The 16,819-nt window shown below is 54.9% G+C and overlaps 1 protein-coding gene across 2 annotated transcripts in view; it reads right to left on the bottom strand.

The window, feature by feature from the left end:
- Nucleotides 1–16,819, bottom strand: part of RGS10 (regulator of G protein signaling 10) — a 39,716-nt gene that overhangs the window by 4,698 nt on the left and 18,199 nt on the right. For both annotated transcript variants that reach the window (XM_051824239.2, XM_051824240.2), the window contains exon 4: nucleotides 8,773–8,916. In XM_051824239.2, coding sequence (XP_051680199.1) covers nucleotides 8,773–8,916 — 144 coding nt within the window. The remainder of the gene's footprint in view (nucleotides 1–8,772; nucleotides 8,917–16,819) is intronic.

The raw sequence follows: 16,819 nt of genomic DNA, 5'->3' as shown, positions 1-16,819 counted from the left end.
CACCATGGAGGGCGCCCCGTCCTATAGACAGGCTCACCAGAGATGGAAGGTGTGCCAGGGCTGGGATCAGAATTCCAGAGCGGGCTGGATGCAGCCAGAGAGAACCCCTGTGTGGGTAGAATCTGCCCGGCACAGTGGTGCGTGGGGCCGTTTGTCCACTTTCCCAGGGAATCCACTATTCTCCAATTCAAAGCCCCAGTGACGTGGTGCTTCCTGACTGCAGGGAGGTATTTTGCTTTGTCTTCTGTCGCCAGAGGGAGGGTTGAAGGCTCTGTGGCACCCGTCTGCCCCTCCTCTTCCCCTAGACACCATTTTACAACTGTAAAAAATGCTCAGAGAGCTTCCAACACCATCACTTATACCCCATCCCTCGAAGGCAAAAGGCTGTGGTTGACCTAAGGAGCCGGCTCTGCTTCCATTTCCAGGACAAACCACAGCCTGCCCTTCTGGCTCTGCACGCTGGGAAATGTTGGAAAATGCTGGATTCTGGGCGGGTTTGAGGTCTGGGAGGGAGCGTCAGCTGATACCCACGAGACTCTGACACCCCGAGCCAGCGCTGGCCACCTCTGCAGCCCAGGGGAGCTGGCCATGCAGGGGAGCTCAGGCTGAGGTCCCATTTGGAGAAACAGGGGCCAAGGTGGGGGGGAGTGGACCCCCAACCTCCCACCCCTGGGCTAGGCGGCCCCTCCTCCACCCCAGGTCCTCCACGGCTGCTCCTGTCCTTGCTTTTCAACTTCTGTAAAGGAAGCACTTCTTGCGTCTTGGGTTCTGGGGAAAGTCAAATTGCACTGCTTATAAAGGGGCTCAATTCCAGGTCCTTTTCTGTGGGGGAAGTGGCTGGGGGTGCAGGTGCACCTGCGGCCAAGTCAAGCCTCTGAGGCTAGGGATTTCCTTTTTTTTTTTTTTTCTTTAAGATTTATTTATTTATTTGAAAGGCAGAGTTACAGAGAGGCAGAGGCAGAGGCAGAGGCAGAGAGAGAGAGAGAGAGAGGTCTTCCATCTGCTGGTTTACTCCCTAGACGGCTGCAATAGCCAGAGCTGTGCCTATCCAAAGCCAGGAGCCAGGAGCTTCTTCCAGGTCTCCCACGCAGGTGCAGGGGCCCAAGGACTTGGACCATCTTCTACTGCCTTCCCAGGCCATAGCAGAGAACTAGATTGGAAGTGGAGCAGCCAGGACTCGAACCGGCACCCATATAGGATGCCGGCATTGCAGGCAGCATCTTTACCCACTACACTACAGCGCCGGCCCCTAGGGACTTCCTTTTGAGTGGAGTCAGCCACCTCCACTCTGCCTTCCAGGCTAAAATTTAGTGCCCACCTGAGTCTGGGCATGGCAGCAGGGCAGCCATCGAAATCCCTTCTTGGGGCTGCTGCTGTGGCACAGCAGGTTAAGCCATAGCCTGCAGTGCCAGCATCCTGTACAGATGTCAGTTCAAGTCCTGGCCGCTCTGCTTCCGATCCAGCTCCCTGCTAATGCACCTGGGAAAGTAACAGAAGATGGCCCAAGTGCTTGGGCCCCTGCACCCAGAAGTTCCTGGCTCCTGGCTTCAGCTTGGCCCAGCCCTGGCCATTGTGGTCATTTGGGGAGTGAACCAGAGGATGAAAGACATGTCTGTCTCTCTCTAACTCTGCCTTTCAAATAAATAAATAAATCATTTTTTAATAAAAAAAATCCCGTAAGTGTAAGCATTGTGACCCCTAAAATTAATGAAAGCTAATGAGTGCTCCACTGCCCCAAACCTATGCCATCCCTTACACCGATGGGGGAGGCAAGGGTCTCGAGACTGCCATTTGCAATGGCCTTGACCTTTCTCCTTCACAACCACTGGGTCCAGGGGACCGATTGAGCTGTGCTGGGAAATTCAACCCGGAGCCCTCACAGCAAGAAAGGTGTGTGAACTAGTGCTCAGGAACCCACTGGAGCCAAATTCTTGTGTTTAATCTTTCCTACAGGTCTGCATTGTTAAGCCACTGCTTGTGATACTGGCACCCCATTTCAGAGCACTGGTTCAGATCCTGGCCGCTCTGCTTCCAATCCAGCTCCCTGCCAATGCACACTGGAAAGCAGCAGATGATGGCCCCAGTGCTTGGGTCCCTGCACCCATGTAGGAGATCCAGGCAGAGTTCCGGGTTCCTGACTTCAGCCTGACCCAGTCCCAGCTGTTGTGGCCATTTGGGCAGTGGACCAGTGGATGGGAGAACTCTTTCTCTCTGTCTCTCCCTCTTCCTCTGCCATGCCATCTTTCAAATAAATAAAATGAAATAAATCTTAACAATGAATAAATCTTTCCTCTGGCACAGTTCCTCATCCCCAAGAAGACTGGTAAGCACTCTTTTTTTCTTTTATTTATTTTTGGACAGGCAGAGTAGACAGTGAGAGAAAGAGACAGAGAGAAAGGTCTTCCTTTTGCCGTTGGTTCACCCTCCAATGGCTGCTGCGGCTGGCACACCACGCCGATCCGAAGCCAGGGGCCAAGCGCCTCTCCTAGTCTCCCATGTGGGTGCAGGGCCCAAGCACTTGGGCCATCCTCCACTGCACTCCTGGGCCACAGCAGAGAGCTGGCCTGGAAGAGGGGCAACCGGGACAGAATCCGGCGCCCTGACCGGGACTAGAACTCAGTGTGCTGGCGCCACAGGTGGAGGATTAGCCTAGTGAGCTGTGGCACCGGCCTCTTTTTTTTTTTTTTTTTTTTTTTTGAGAGACAGAGAGGGAGAGATCTTTCATCTGCTGGTTCACTCCCCAAGTTGCCTTGACAGCCAGGGCTGGGCCAGGCCAAAGCCAGGAGCCAGGACTCCATCTGGGTCTCCCACCTGGAAAGCAGTGGCCCAAGTACTTCAGCCATCTGCTGCTGCTTTCCCAGGCCCTTCAGCAGGGAACTTGAAGGGAAGGAAAGTATCCAGGACTCAAACCAGCACTCGGATACAGGAGACCGTACCCCATCACAGGTCACAGGTGGCAGCTTAACCCCTGCCCCACAACACCGGGCCCCCAGTACCGTGTTTTCAGATGTTCCCAGTAAGGTCTGCCAGAACCAAATGGATTTCCCACTAAGAAGGCAAGAGAGGTAGGCCTGAGGGACACTAACTTCACTTCACCGTCTCCGAACTACACAAGCTTTCTTTTCTTTACCTTTACAATGGACGTGTACTAACTCAACAATTAAAAATAATTTTAGGGCAGGTGTTTGACGCAGTGGCTAAGACACCACTTGGGACACCCACTGGGACGTCCGTGTCCCATATCAGCATGCCTGGGTTCAAGTCCCGGCTCAGCTCCCACTTCTAGCTTCCTGTTAATGCATACACCGAGAGGCAGCAGGTGGCGGCTCAAGTAGTTGGGTTGCTGCCACCACCCAGGTGGGAGACCTGGATTGAGGTCTGGGCTCCTGGCTTCGTGAATTCTGGCCCAGTCTTGACTGCTTCAGGCATCTGAGGATTGAACCAGCAGAGGGAAGACCTGGGGCCCATGGTGGGGCACAAGAGTCGGCTGAGGGGCCGGCAGTGTAGCATGGCAGGTAAAGCTGCCACCAACAGTGCTGGCATCCCATATGGATCCCATATCCCATCCCACTTCTGATCCAGCTCTTTGCTGTGGCCTGGGAAAACAGCAGAAGATGGCCTAAGTCTCTGGGCCCCTGCACCCACGTGCCCACGTGGGAAACCCAGAAGATGCTCCTGGCTTTGGATCAGCTCAGCTCTGGCTGTTGCAGCCATCTGGGGAGTAGACCAGCGGATGGAAGACCTCCCCCCAACACCCCCTCCCCCTGCCTCAGCCTCTCTGTAACTCTGCCTTTCAAATAAATAAATTAATTTAAAAAAAAAAAAGAGCTGGATGAACCAAAGCCCTGGGCTGCAGTTCTGTTCCCAGCCTCTCCATGTTGCACAACCTCAGGCTGATCGTGTCATCCCCCTCTGTGACCCTGGGCCAGCCGTGTGCCCTCCCCGACAGAGAACCTTCTCACTTACACACTGAGGCGCCAGGTCCTCCTTCCCTAAGAATGCCTGAGAATCACATGAGCTGCACACAAAAGCGTCGGGTGAACCGCGAGGAAGTGTCGTCTTAACGTTGCCCAGGTCTCGCTGAGGTATAGGAGACTGACACACGCACTCTTCGTTGTTGGCAGGTAGGGACCCGAGGCTTCCTGAGGGTCAGGCTGGGAACTCTGCCACACTTTCAGAAGTCACGTGAACCCAGGGTTCCCCCACCTTGGCACTGTCACACTTCGCACCAGATAATTCTGTGTCGTGAGCTGCTCTGTGCACTGTGGAGTGCAGAGACACATCCCTGGCTTCTGCCCAGTAAGCACCAGTAGCAAGCCCCTCCCCCGAGCTGTGACGATCAAAAATGTTTCCAGACACTGTGCAGTGTCCCCAGCTGCCCCCCAGTCAGGAACCACTGCATCCAGCATCCACCCTCCCGTTCCTTTTGAGAGGGCATCCGGCAGCCCGGGAGTCAGCTAAGATGCCTGCGCCGCTGCCAGAGGACCGGGGCTTCATCCTGGGCTCGGGCTCCTGACTCCAGCTTCGAACCAATGCACACCCTGGGAAGCAGCAGCTCGGGCCCCGCCCACCACTCACTACCCCACGCTCCAGCACACTGACCGCCCACACACACCCAGCTGGTTCCTGCCTCAGGGAGTTTGCACCTGCCTGTCCCAGGAAGGCCCTGCCCGCCTGACAGCCGGGTCTCAGCCTCCAGAGGAGCCCTCCCTGCCAGCCTCAGCCCCCTCCTGGCTGCTGTGTTTCCTTCCTGGCATTTCTCTTTCTCTGTTCTCAGGGGGTGGGCAGGCACGGACCTCGCTGCACACACACAGCTCCCAGCTCGGTCCCTGGCACACAGCAGGCCCTCCATCTAGACTGGTGGCAGAAAGCAATGAATGGAAGAACAAATCCACAAACTGAGACAGATCTCCAGGGAGTGGGCTTTGAAAATAAAACATTTTATAAAAGAAGACACTGCAGGAAATTCATCAGCGAAACCAGCCCTTTGCAGGAGGCTGGCTGTCTGCCTTCCTGTTTCCTTCAGCATCAGGTTATCCACAGCCAGCACAGTGCCGGGTACACAAGCAGGCCAAGTGTGCGAACTGAACTAAATCAGTGAATGACCTCTTCCCTCGAAGGACCTTCCAGGTGGCAAACTCTCAAGCCCCCAGGCCTCTCTTAGGGTGTCCTTGCTGCCACAACCTAACTTTGGCTCGGTGCTGTGGGGTCGTCTTGGTCACCACCCTTTAGCTCAGGGATGCCCACAGTGTGACGTGTGGCAAGGCGGTCCTGACTGTCCATCACGCCACAACCCCTTCCGGCCCCTCAAATCTGCTCTGAACTGAAAAACCAGGATCTGTCAGAACCATGTAGAAACCAAGAGTAAAGAGGACCTGAGTGAGAACACAGGACGCTCTCCTTTAAACACCGGGCAGGCATGTGACCCGGCAGCCCTGGATCCCGACTCCAGCCTCCTGCTAATGCAGACCCTGGGAGGCGGTGGTGATGGCTCAGGTCTAGACCCCTGCCACTCAACATGGGAGACCTGGATTGAGTTCCTGGTTCCCAGCTTCAGCCATTGTGGGCATCTGGGAAGTGGGCAGACTGGAGTGTTCCATCTAATTTTAAACAATTTAAGAATAAAATCAATACGGTGCATGGATATCAGGCCCAGCGATCGGAGGCCCGCCCTCTAGATTCCAGCTGTGCCCCCAAAGCCAAGGCCGCCCCCTCAGCACCTCCCGGGAGGCACAGCCAGCTCTGCCCCACCCACGAGGCGCCCAGCTGGTGAGCAGGGTGCGAACGCAGCCCAGCGTGCTCCAAGCCGGAGCCCGCAGGCAGCTTTCATGGATGGGACAGCACCTGCTGCCGCCTGTGTTCCCCTCTGCCGCACAGGCCCCAGAGGGGGCCTCCGGGGAGCCACATTTCCACGGTTACCCAGGCCTGAAGCACTTCTCCAAAGTGAAACAGAGCCCAGGGACTCTGTGACAGCTCAGAACCCAAACCTCTGACTGTCCCCTGATGATGCCTTGGGACAACTGTCAATGCCTCTTTCTCCTCAAATAAAGGGCAAAAAGCACTGTTTACCATCAATCGTTTGCAAACCACATCTACTTAGACGTGTGCACGTGTGTGTATATAGGAAAAAAGACAGAAAGTCTAGAAATCAGGTAGTACTTAGTGGTTCTCTACAGCTATGGAATCATGAGGGCTTTTTTCTTCTTTTTATTTTAATTTCTCAAGCATCTTTTGTTTAGCATGTATGCCTTTTAAAGTTAGGTATGAAGTATAACAAAATGTTTGGAAAAACTGGAGTTAAAAGATAAGTTTGTTTTGGTGCTAAAACTTGTATAATCCATGCATACCAGGAGTCTTCAAAGACCTCATGAAACATGCATATTTGGAAAAAATACAAATGAATTTCAAATTTTTCTGCACCAAAATAAACTTTTTTTTCTTTTTAAAAGATTTGTTTGCTTGAAAGAGTTACACACAGGGAAAAATCTTGAATCTACTGGTTCACTCCCAAGATGGCCCAAGATGAAGTCAGGAGCTTCATCCAAGTCTCCCACATGGGTGGCAGGGGCCCAAGCACTTGGGCCATCCTCCACTGCTTTCCCAGGTACATTAGCAGGGAGCAAGATCAGAAGTGGTGCAGCCAGGACTCAAACTGGTGCCCATATGGGATGCTGGCATTGCAGGGGGTGGCTTTACCCTACTGTGACACAATGCTGGCCCCTAGGCTTATCTTTTAATTCCATTTCCCCAGGACTGTTTTGAATATGCATGTACATGCCAAGTATGGCAGGGAGCTCACCAGGCCAGCTGTTGGTAGGGAGTGTTGTGATACCTACAACACCGGCCTGACTTTAAGCACGCTAGGAGCTTTGAAGACATTCTGAGGTGCGGGGGTGGAGGGGAAGGAGATCTCCATGTGACTCTGCCCACAAAAGCTTCCTTTTCAACACACTGCCACTTCCTTTCCCTTCCAAGTGCATGCCCACGGCACCCTCCCCACTGGCTCAACATCAACACCTCCAGGAGGCCCTTACGTCTAACTAAACGGGAACTAAAATTCCTTGATACCCACATTTCATTCCGAATTCATGTGGAATCTGCACTTGCCACTGTGTTTCCTGGGAACCATTCCCATCTGCATTTTTCCTCCTATCTTGTGTTCCAATGCCGAGGCCTCTTGGATGCTGGAACACGCCCCGGGCTCTGTGCACGACCCTGGCTGGCCAGCGTCTGCAGCATCAGCATCACCTGGGCACGCCCAGGAAGGCTGGCTCCGCCCACCCGGGAACCACAGTGAGTGGTTAACTCCCCACCACCTGTTTTAACAGGCTCTGAAGGTGATTCGGGTTGGCTCACATTTGGGAACCGCTGAATTAGAAGCTAGTCTCCACCGGTGCCGCAGCTCACTGGGCTAATCCTCCACCTAGCGGCACTGACACACGGGGTTCTAGTCCCGGTCGGGGCGCCGGATTCTGTCCCGGTTGCCCCCCTTCCAGGCCAGCTCTCTGCTGTGGCCAGGGAGTGCAGTGGAGGATGGCCCAAGTGCTTGGGCCCTGCACCCCATGGGAGACCAGGAGAAGCACCTGGCTTCTGCCTTCGGGTCAGCACGGTGCGCCAGCCGCAGCGCGCTGGCTACGGCGGCCATTGGAGGGTGAACCAACGGCAAAGGAAGACCTTTTTCTCTGTCTCTCTCTCTCTCTCACTGTCCACTCTACCTTTCAAAAAAAAAAACAAAAACAAAATAAAAAATAAAAAAAGAAGCTGGTCTCCACCTGTGCTGGCGAGGGAGGCCTTTGCTTCCTCGGTTGGAACAAGATGCAGGAGTCCTGCCTGGTCTGTGTCCTCCGGCTCATGGGAACAGAGCCTAACAGGAGCAGTCACATCTGTCATCGGCATCTACAGCAGCCCCTCTCCTTTAAGTGCCAGAAAACCAGCACCCGCTCCCCTGGGTCCACCTGCCAAACCTGATTTCTGGGGCCAGCATTGTGGTGTGACAGGTAAGCCACTGCCTGAGATGCGGGCATCCCACATGGCCCCTGGATGACTCCCTGATGCTCCATTTCTGATCCAGCTCCCTACTAATGGCCTGGGCAAAGCAGCAAAAGATGGTCCAAATACTTGGGCCCCTGCACCCATGAGGGAGACCCAGAAGAAGCTCCTGGCTTCAGCCCGGCCCAGCCGCAGGTGTTGCAGCCATTTGGGGAGTGAACCAGCAGATGGAAGACCTCTCTCTCTCTCTCTCAAATAAATACATAAATCTTTAAAACAAACAAACCAGGCTGATTTCCCCTGTAATGTGCAGGTGCAAGGTGCTGCCCAGTACTGTTCACTCTGCACCTGGCGCAGGGGTCGTGTACTGATCCAGCTGACAGAAGCAGCAGGTGGAAGCGTTTGAATGGTCCACAGAAATAGCCCCGGGCTCCCTGCCCCTGTGAGACCCTGTGCTTGCTTTCTGGATTTTCCGTCCGCCCCTACCTTCGGCAGTAACCACACGGCGCCGCCTCAGTGTTGGTTCCTCCACCGGCCCCCAGCCTCCCTCCCCATCTGGGTTGAGAAAGAACAGAACCCTGATGGTTCACACTGTGTATAGACCAGGACTCAACAGGCGGCAGGGAGACTCCTGCAGGTCACCCCGAGCCTGGGGGCGCCGTGTCCTTGCCTGTCCACACCACGACCCCTCAGTGTGTCCTGCAGGTGGGGTGTCCCTGAGGGCTCCCAGGCCTGGGCTTACTGCAGGTTTTCCAATCCAGGTGCAGGCAGGGGAGTGAGTACCTGGTCCTGGAGCTTCTGGAACATCAGCGGGTGCGGCTCCTCCAGGATCTTTTCATTGAGCCGAGACTGGCCCTCCACGTTGACCTGTGATGAGGCCTTGCTGGACAGGAAGGTCATGTAGATCTCCTTTGCTTTTTCTTGCATCTGGAGGACATGGTGGGGTGGGTGTTATCTCCAAGCACAGCCCTTCCTGGCTTGAACCCAGCTTACCACCCCCCCACCCCCCCACCCCCCACCCCCCCGGCCAGGCTCAGATGTTGCTGCCACAGCAAGAAAGCAGCTGCCACCTGCAGCCCAGCTCCACCGGGGAGCTCCTGGCAGCCCAGTCCTGACCCTGCTCCCTTCCAGGAATCTACAGCCACATCTCCAGTCACAAAACTGCTCTGCTAGCCATTTGCAAATGAAGGCAGAGTGAGCATTCAGAACACTTAGGGTCATCTTGGGAATCCTCCAAAGTGAGGAACCGTGGGACTATCACTCAGCCATGAAAAGGAATGAAGTGCTGAGCCAAGGGGCCTGCACTGTGGCGTAGTAGGTAAAGCCTCTGCCTGTAGCGCCGGCATTCCATATGTTCAAGTCCCGGCTGCTCCACTTCTGATCCCGCTCCCTGCTAATGCACCTGGGAAAGCAGTAGCAGACGACCCAAGTGCCTGGACCCCTGCACCCATGTGGGAGGCCCAGAAGAAGCTCCTGGCTCCCAGCTTCGGATCAGCCCAGCTATGGCCCATTACAGCCATTTGGGGAGTGAACCAGTAGATGGGAGATATATATTCTCTCTCTCTCTCTCTCTCTCTCTCTCTCTAACGCTACCTTTCAAACAAATAAATAAATCCTTATTTAAAAAAATACTGAGCTGTGCTATAACCTGTATGGACTGTGGAAACAGTGCTAAATGAAAAAAGTCCTAGGGCAGCAGATTCTAATTCTGGCTGCTCCACCTCTGATCCAGCTCCCTGCTAATGCGCCTGGGAAGGCAGCAGAGGATGGCCCAAGTGCTCAGGCTCCTGCACCCACGTGGGAGACCCAGATGGAATTCCAGGCTCCTAACTTCAGCTTGGCCCAGCCCTGGCCATTAGGTCATTTAGGGAATGAATCAGCAGATGGAAGATCTCTCTCCCTCTCTTTCTCTGTTACTCTGCCTTTCAAATAAATAAATCTTGAAAGAAGGAAGGGAGGGAGGGAGGGGGAGAGGGAGAGGGAGAAAGAAGCCAGTCCAGCATAGAAGGCCATACTGCGTGACTTCATGCATAAGAAATATCCAGAATGGGCAAATCCACTCAGCAGGAGCCCAGTGGTTGCGGGGGGCTAGGGAGTGGAGAAGTGAGGGCTCTGCCTGGATGATGACAAAGCTACAGAGGCAGACCGTGATGACGGCTGTGCAACTCTGAGGATGTACCCAACACCACTGCATGTGCACTTGCAGATGTGTGAAATGCTATAATGAGGGCCTATAATGGCTTAAATGGTAAATTTTGTGTAATGTGCATTTTGCCACAATTTAAAAAATCAAATTAAATGATGCACACATATCCTACAGCTATCAGACACGTGCTAGGTGTGGTTCCGTTTCCTCAATCCCCTGAACACACAACCCAGTGCCATCCCCGGCAGGTCCCTTGCCAGGTGAGCACAAGGGCCGGGACACGTGATGCAGCTGAGGAAGCTCCCAGGGAGCTCAGGCCTGCTCTGCCTCCCGAGCCCTCGGATGTGCTCCGTCCACACTGGCGGGAGACCCCTCGGCCTTCCCAGGCAGGGGGTTCCTTCCTTCTGGTAACGAGGCACTGAGGACAAGCTGTGGGGACCGCTTCCACTGTCTGCCTGAATTCCCAGGTGCAGCCCTGCTGGGAAGCACAGCCCTCCTGAAGCCCCCACTGCCTCCAAGATGCCCCCTGTCTGCACTCCTGTCTGCCCAAAACCCAACCACGCAGCCCAGGCCCACGCGCTGATGGGCAGGGGACGGCACCCAGCGCGCCTGCTCCTGCAGGGCTTCCCCCGAGAGCTGTTTTCTTTCAGAGAAAGGAGACTTCCTGTGCAGGAGCACCCGGATGGGGGCTGTTGCTCTCAACAGTCGCTCCAACGTGTCTCCTTACCCTGCACTGTGAGGCAGATGGCAGAGGCCTTGACGTGCAGCCACCCAGCTATGATTTGGGGGTGGTGGAGGAAGTTGGGGGGGTCTGGAAAACTACCCCCCTTTCAGCACCCACCTGGTGCCCCAGGCATGCTGCAGAGCAGGGCTTAGGGAACCCCAGGTGCTGAAAATCTTGGCTCTTAGAGAAGCCACTAGAAGGTTTCAATAACGGGGGCCTGAAGACAGGGGGACGGTGGTCCCTTTTTGGCCCCAAGAGGCCCAGGCCTGTCCAGCTCCGTTGTCCCCAAGAAGGCCAGCCTGTCCCAAGCTTGCAGGCAGCTGGCCGGGGCGCGGCCTGGCCCTCCCTGACCAGCAGTGAACTGACACCAGACCAGGGGCCCAGGACTGGCCTGGGGTCCGGGGGTGAGATCCAGGCATAGCAGTACTTGGGAATGGCTCCCCGAAGCCACTAGCCGCCCTCCTCCCACCCCCACTGTCAGGAAGGAATATTTTTGGAAAACCACTTCCTGTTTGAAAGCTACTTCGTAAATGTCCGATTTCAGCCGGCTAGAGGAGCAAACTCCACACAGAGCTCCAGGGGCCGAAAGCATGCGGTCCCCTCCCCCCACCCCAGCCCAGCCCAGCCCTGTGCACAGGTGCAAAGCGGACCCTGGTTCTCCGGAGTATATTGAGACCACTGAGGCTCAGGGGGGAATAGGTAGGGCCCAGGAGAGGAAGCAGGGACCAGGACCACAGGTCTGTAAGTCCCAGGGCCTTCAGCCCCTCCCGAGTCCCTGCCGGAGAGCAGGGTGGGTGCCCAGGGCGGCAGAGCACGTGCCGGGCCTGTGGTGTGGCAGGGCTTATCTCGGTGGGGATAGGAAGCATGACTGGGAAGGGAAACCCTGAGACTGGCGACCGCAGGCCAGTCACGGGGAGGCCTGCTGTCCCGGCTGAGAACACTGGACAGAAAAGAAGAACCAGTCTGTGGAGCTATTTCAGTAGATTTTTCCAGAGCTCTGTTAACCCTAGCGCGGCCATTAGGGGCCTAAGAACCCAAGAGCCGCCCAGTGCGGGGCGGGAAGGGCAGTTGGTTTCTTTTCTCTCACGCTGCACGTGTGCCGGCCACAGCCCAGGCCACAGACCTCGCCCTCGCGGGGACACCACCTGTGCCCCGCAGCCGCGGGAGAAGGCCCCTGCCCAGAAGTCAGCACCCAGAGCCTGCTGCCAGCGAACGCATGCGCAGGAGGAGCAAATGCTGCCTTCCTCAGCCCCAGCCTCTCCACCTGCTCAGAGGCCACCGCGCGCAGCTCCAAGCTTGGGAGGGCGTGGCCTGCTGCACCGGTTCTTCTCCCGCATTCAGAAGACGCGCTCAACCTGCCCCCAACGGGAAAATGAAGCAAAACCTCCTTCGGCTTCACAGCCCTGATAGCTCCGCACCCCCAAACTCTCACAGAAACATCTCCGAAGAAAGGGTGCCCTGTGTCTCACCGCCTCCCTCGCAGTCACTCAGCCCGCTGGTGCTGGTTCCCACCCACCCGGCTTGGCCCGCTCACTGATGTGCTCCACCGGCGCCCCCTGGACCCTGGCCTGGCCCACCGTTCCCACCTCTTCCTCTTCTGATCCCTCTCTGTAGGAGTCTGGCCCTTGGGGGCCAGCGCTGTGGCATAGAAGGTTGAGCTTCTGCCTGTGGCACGAGCATCCCATATGGGTGCCAGCAAAGTCCCAGCTGCTCCGCTTCTGATCCAGCTCACTACTGCTGACCTGGGAAAGCAGCAGAGGATGGTCGAAGTGCGTAAGCCCCTGCACCCACGTGGGAGACCCAAAAGAAGCTCCTGGCTCCTGGCTTTGGATTGGCCCAGCTCCTGCGTCCTGGCCATTTGGGAAGTGAACCAGCAGATGGAAGATCTCTTTCTCTCTGTCTCTCTGTCTGTAACTCTGCCTCTCAAATAAATAAATAAATCTTTAAAGAGTCTGGTCTCGGGATTTTCCGCCACCTCCCTGTCTCCTGTTCTGCACCTTCCCCAGAGCTCTTCCCAGTTGGCTGACTGTTCCATTCTCTCCCAAGGTTCAACCCAACACTCTCCCCAAGCACCTGGTCCAAGTAGCCAACTTTGATTTTTTTTTTTAATTTGATAAGCAGAGAGACAGAGTTTCAATTCCCTCGTTCACTCCCCAGATGCTTGCAATGGTCAGGGTTGGAGCGGGAGCCAGGAAATCAATCCAGCTCTCCACACGGGTGGCAGGGACCCAGTCGCTTGATACATCACTGCTGGCCCCTGGAGGCTGTATTAACAAGGAGCCGGAGCTGGGTATCGAACCAGGCCCCCCAAAGTGGTCCATCAGTGTCTTAGCTGCTAGCCCCCTGACTCTACCAATGTGGGCACTGATCAACCAGACACCTCAGACTTAACCAAAAGGGAAGGAGCGGGTCCTGCAGTCTCTACCCCAGGCAGCTGGAAACTGGGATCCCCTTCGATGCCTCCTCACCCCACATCCTGTCTGCTACCAGGTTCTGCCCCCATCAGCCCATTTCTGTCCCTCTGCCAGAGATGGGCCATGGGACAGAAGACGTAAGAGAGTTAAAGGATCAGACTGCTGACTCTGTTAATATCCACTTAAGAAAGAGAACGAGGCAGAGAAAATACCAAGGACGGGATGCAGAACACTTTCGAAAACCGGCTCAGGAAATGGAAAGCGGTTGGAGGGAAGCAGGTGACTGTGCAGAGAGCAAGAACAGAGCTGGGCACCCGCAGGCTGGGGCAGGGGTGCGGCAGAGCCAGAGCCGCGTCCCATCATGGCAGGCCCAGGGGCATTGCACAACCCGGACGGTAGTGCCAAGGAGGGTGGCAGGAAGAAGCTGTCCGACCCCAGGTCCTCAGCCCCTACCCCACCCCTGAGCAGGCAGGGGACTCTCCCTCTACCCCTGGGGGCTTCTGGAAAAAGAGCTGCAGAACAGAGAACGTGGAGGGCAAAGATGAGAAACAGCAGAGGAGGGCTTCAGTGACATTCACACTCAGACCCCAGCAGCTTCCCCCAGGCCAACCGGCAGAGATGTGTTTGATTCATAACATGTGGTGCTTGTGGCCCACCAGCAAGGGTAGAGGGTCCTGTCAGGAGAAGACAGACGGATTTGAGATAAAGGTCGTGATATCCAGAAGTATAAACCGAAAGCCAAAGAGATGGAAATTAAGAGGAAAAGAAAATTAAGGGCTTGATCAGAGGAAAGGGACCATCGCTGGGGAAAAATGGAGAAAAACATAAGGAAGAAGTCACTTAAAAAGCAGCAGCGAGAGGATGCTTCCCGGGCTACGGGTGTCCAGATCACGAGGCTGTGCACGGCGCCCACCCCATGAGTTTACAGTTGGGAATACTGTCACGAAAAGAAGACTCGATTCTATTCCAGAGAGGAAAAAGCAAAGAAAAACACAAAACAGGGGCTGGCACTGTGGTGTAACCAGTTAAGCCGCCTCCTGCAACATGGGCATCCTAAACGGGACCTGCTCAAGTCCCGGCTGCTCCACTTCTGATCCAGCTCCCTGCTAACGCGCCTGGGAAAGCAGTAGCAGATGACCCAAGTGCTTGGGCCCCTGCACCCATGAGGGAGAACTGGAAGAAGCTCCTGGCTCCTGGCTTTGGCCTGGCCCAGCCCCGGCTATTGCATCCAATTGGGGAGGGAACCAGTGGATGGAAGACCTCTCTCCCTGTCTGTCTGTCTGTCTGTCTGTCTCCCTCTCTCTCTGTAACTCTGCCTTTCAAATAAGGTAAAATAAATCTCAAAAACAAAACAAAACAGTTTACATACAAAATACTGATTTTTAACAAAAGTGGAAGATAGTCAATCTTCAAAATTCCAAGTGTCAACCTAGAATTCTATGCTTCATCCAATTTTTTTAAAAGATTTATTTATTGGCCAGCGCCATGGCTCAATGGGCTGATCCTCCACCTGCCGCGCCAGCACCCCAGGTTCTGGTCCCAGTCGGGGCTCTGGATTCTGTCCCAGTTACTCCTCTTCCAGTTCGGCTCTCTGCTGTGGCCCGGGGGTGCAGTGGGGGATGGCCCGGGTGCGCAGTGGGGGATGGCCCGGGTGCTTGGGCCCTGCTCCCTTGTGGGAGACTGGGAGGGGCGCCTGGCTCCTGGCTTCAGATCAGCGCAGTGCGCTGGCCGCAGCAGCCATTGAAGGGTGAACCAACGGAAAAGGGAGAACCTTTCTCTCTGTTTCTCCCTCTCACTAAATAATAATAATAATAAAAAATAGAGATGTATTTATTTATTTGAAAGGCAGAGTTACAGAGAGAGTGGGGGAGAGAGAGAGAGAGATCAATCTTCCATCCACTGGTTCACTCCCCCAAATGGCTGCAACAGCCAGGGCTGGCTAGGCTTAAGCAAGGAGCTTCTTCCAGGTCTTCCCTGTGGGTTCAGGGGCCCAAGAGCTTAAACCACCTTTCACTGCTTTTCCCAGGTGCATTAGCAGGGAGCTGGATCAGAAGTGGAGCAGCCAGGACTCAAACCAGTGCCCATGTGGGATGCTAGTGTCACAGGCAGGAGCTTCACGCCCTACGCCACAGTGCTGGCCTCCCTCCATCAGACTATGAGAGAACTGGGAAAGTAACATTTTTACCCTACCAGGTCTTTCCATGTCTCCCCACCGGGTTCCCTTTCTGAGGGAGCTACAGGTTGAGCGTCCCTAATCTGCAAATCCAAAATCTAAAATCCAAAACATGTTTTGCACTGACATGCCACCAATGGAAAATTCCATGCTATGAAACTTTGTTTCACGCGCAAAGCTTCTTAAAATACTTTATAAAATTAGGAGCTGGAGCTTGACAAAGCGATTAGGTCACCTGTTGAGAAGCCTGCATCCCACATCAGAGTACTACGCTGGATGCCTGGCTCCAGCTCCTGGCTCCAGCTTCCTACTAATGCAGACCCCGGGAGGCAGCAGTGACGGTTCCCACTACCCACATGAGAGACCTGAATTGTGTTCCCGGCTCCTGGCTTCAGCCCCAGCCCTGGCCCTGGTCCAGCCCCAACCCCAACCTCAGCCATTGCAGGCATTTGGGGAGTGAACCAGCAGATGGAAGTGCGCTCTCTCTTCCTCTCTCCCTCTCTCCCTCTCTCCCTCTCGCTCTCTCTGCTTCTCAAGAAAAAAATATTTTAAATAATGTAAATGATGAATACAGTGGACAGGGATATAAGAGCAACCTCAGCTCCAGGAAGTCGACAGATCCTGTCTAAAAGTGATGGAGGCGCTGTGGCTCACTAGGCTAATCCTCTGCCTTGCGGCGCTGGCACACCGGGTTCTAGTCCCAGTTGGGGCGCCGGATTCTGTCCCGGTTGCCCCTCTTCCAGGCCAGCTCTCTGCTGTGGCCAGGGAGTGCAGTAGAGGATGGCCCAGGTGCTTGGGCCCTGCACCCCATGGGAGACCAGGAAAAGCACCTGGCTCCTGGCTCCTGCCACCAGATCAGCGCGGTGCGCCGGCCGCAGCGCGCAGGCCGCAGCGGCCATTGGAGGGTGAACCAACGGTAAAGGAAGACCTTTCTCTCTGTCTCTCTCTTTCACTGTCCACTCTGCCTGTCCAAAAAAAAAAAAAAAAAAAAAAAAAAAAAAAAAAAAGTGATGGAGGAGCCACAGCCATCTATGGCTTTTGTCTAGAAAAACAACATCAACAACCAGGAGATGTAGACAAAGCAGTCCAGGTGGCTTCGTGCTGGGAGGTAAGAGCCCGGAGCTCACGTCCCGATTCTACTCTACGTGTATTCATTTTAACCTTAACCTCAGTTTTCTCAGCCATAACTTGGGCATGAGAATAATACCATCTGCCTCACGAGTTTGTTGATTACATAAAATAATCCACATAAAAGTTCTTGGCACAGTGCCTGGGACAAAGAAGTGTAAGTATCACGCACTGTCTGCAGGCACTGCTGTTATTTTGACAGTTCCGTTCAGATTTTCATTCCTCACTCCTGAAGGGGATCTAAG

Source organism: Oryctolagus cuniculus, chromosome 15 (assembly GCF_964237555.1).
Source record: "Oryctolagus cuniculus chromosome 15, mOryCun1.1, whole genome shotgun sequence".
NCBI classification, from domain to species: domain Eukaryota; kingdom Metazoa; phylum Chordata; class Mammalia; order Lagomorpha; family Leporidae; genus Oryctolagus; species Oryctolagus cuniculus.
The sequence above is the reverse complement of the archived record's forward strand: the minus strand, read 5'-3'. Positions and strand labels throughout refer to the sequence as shown.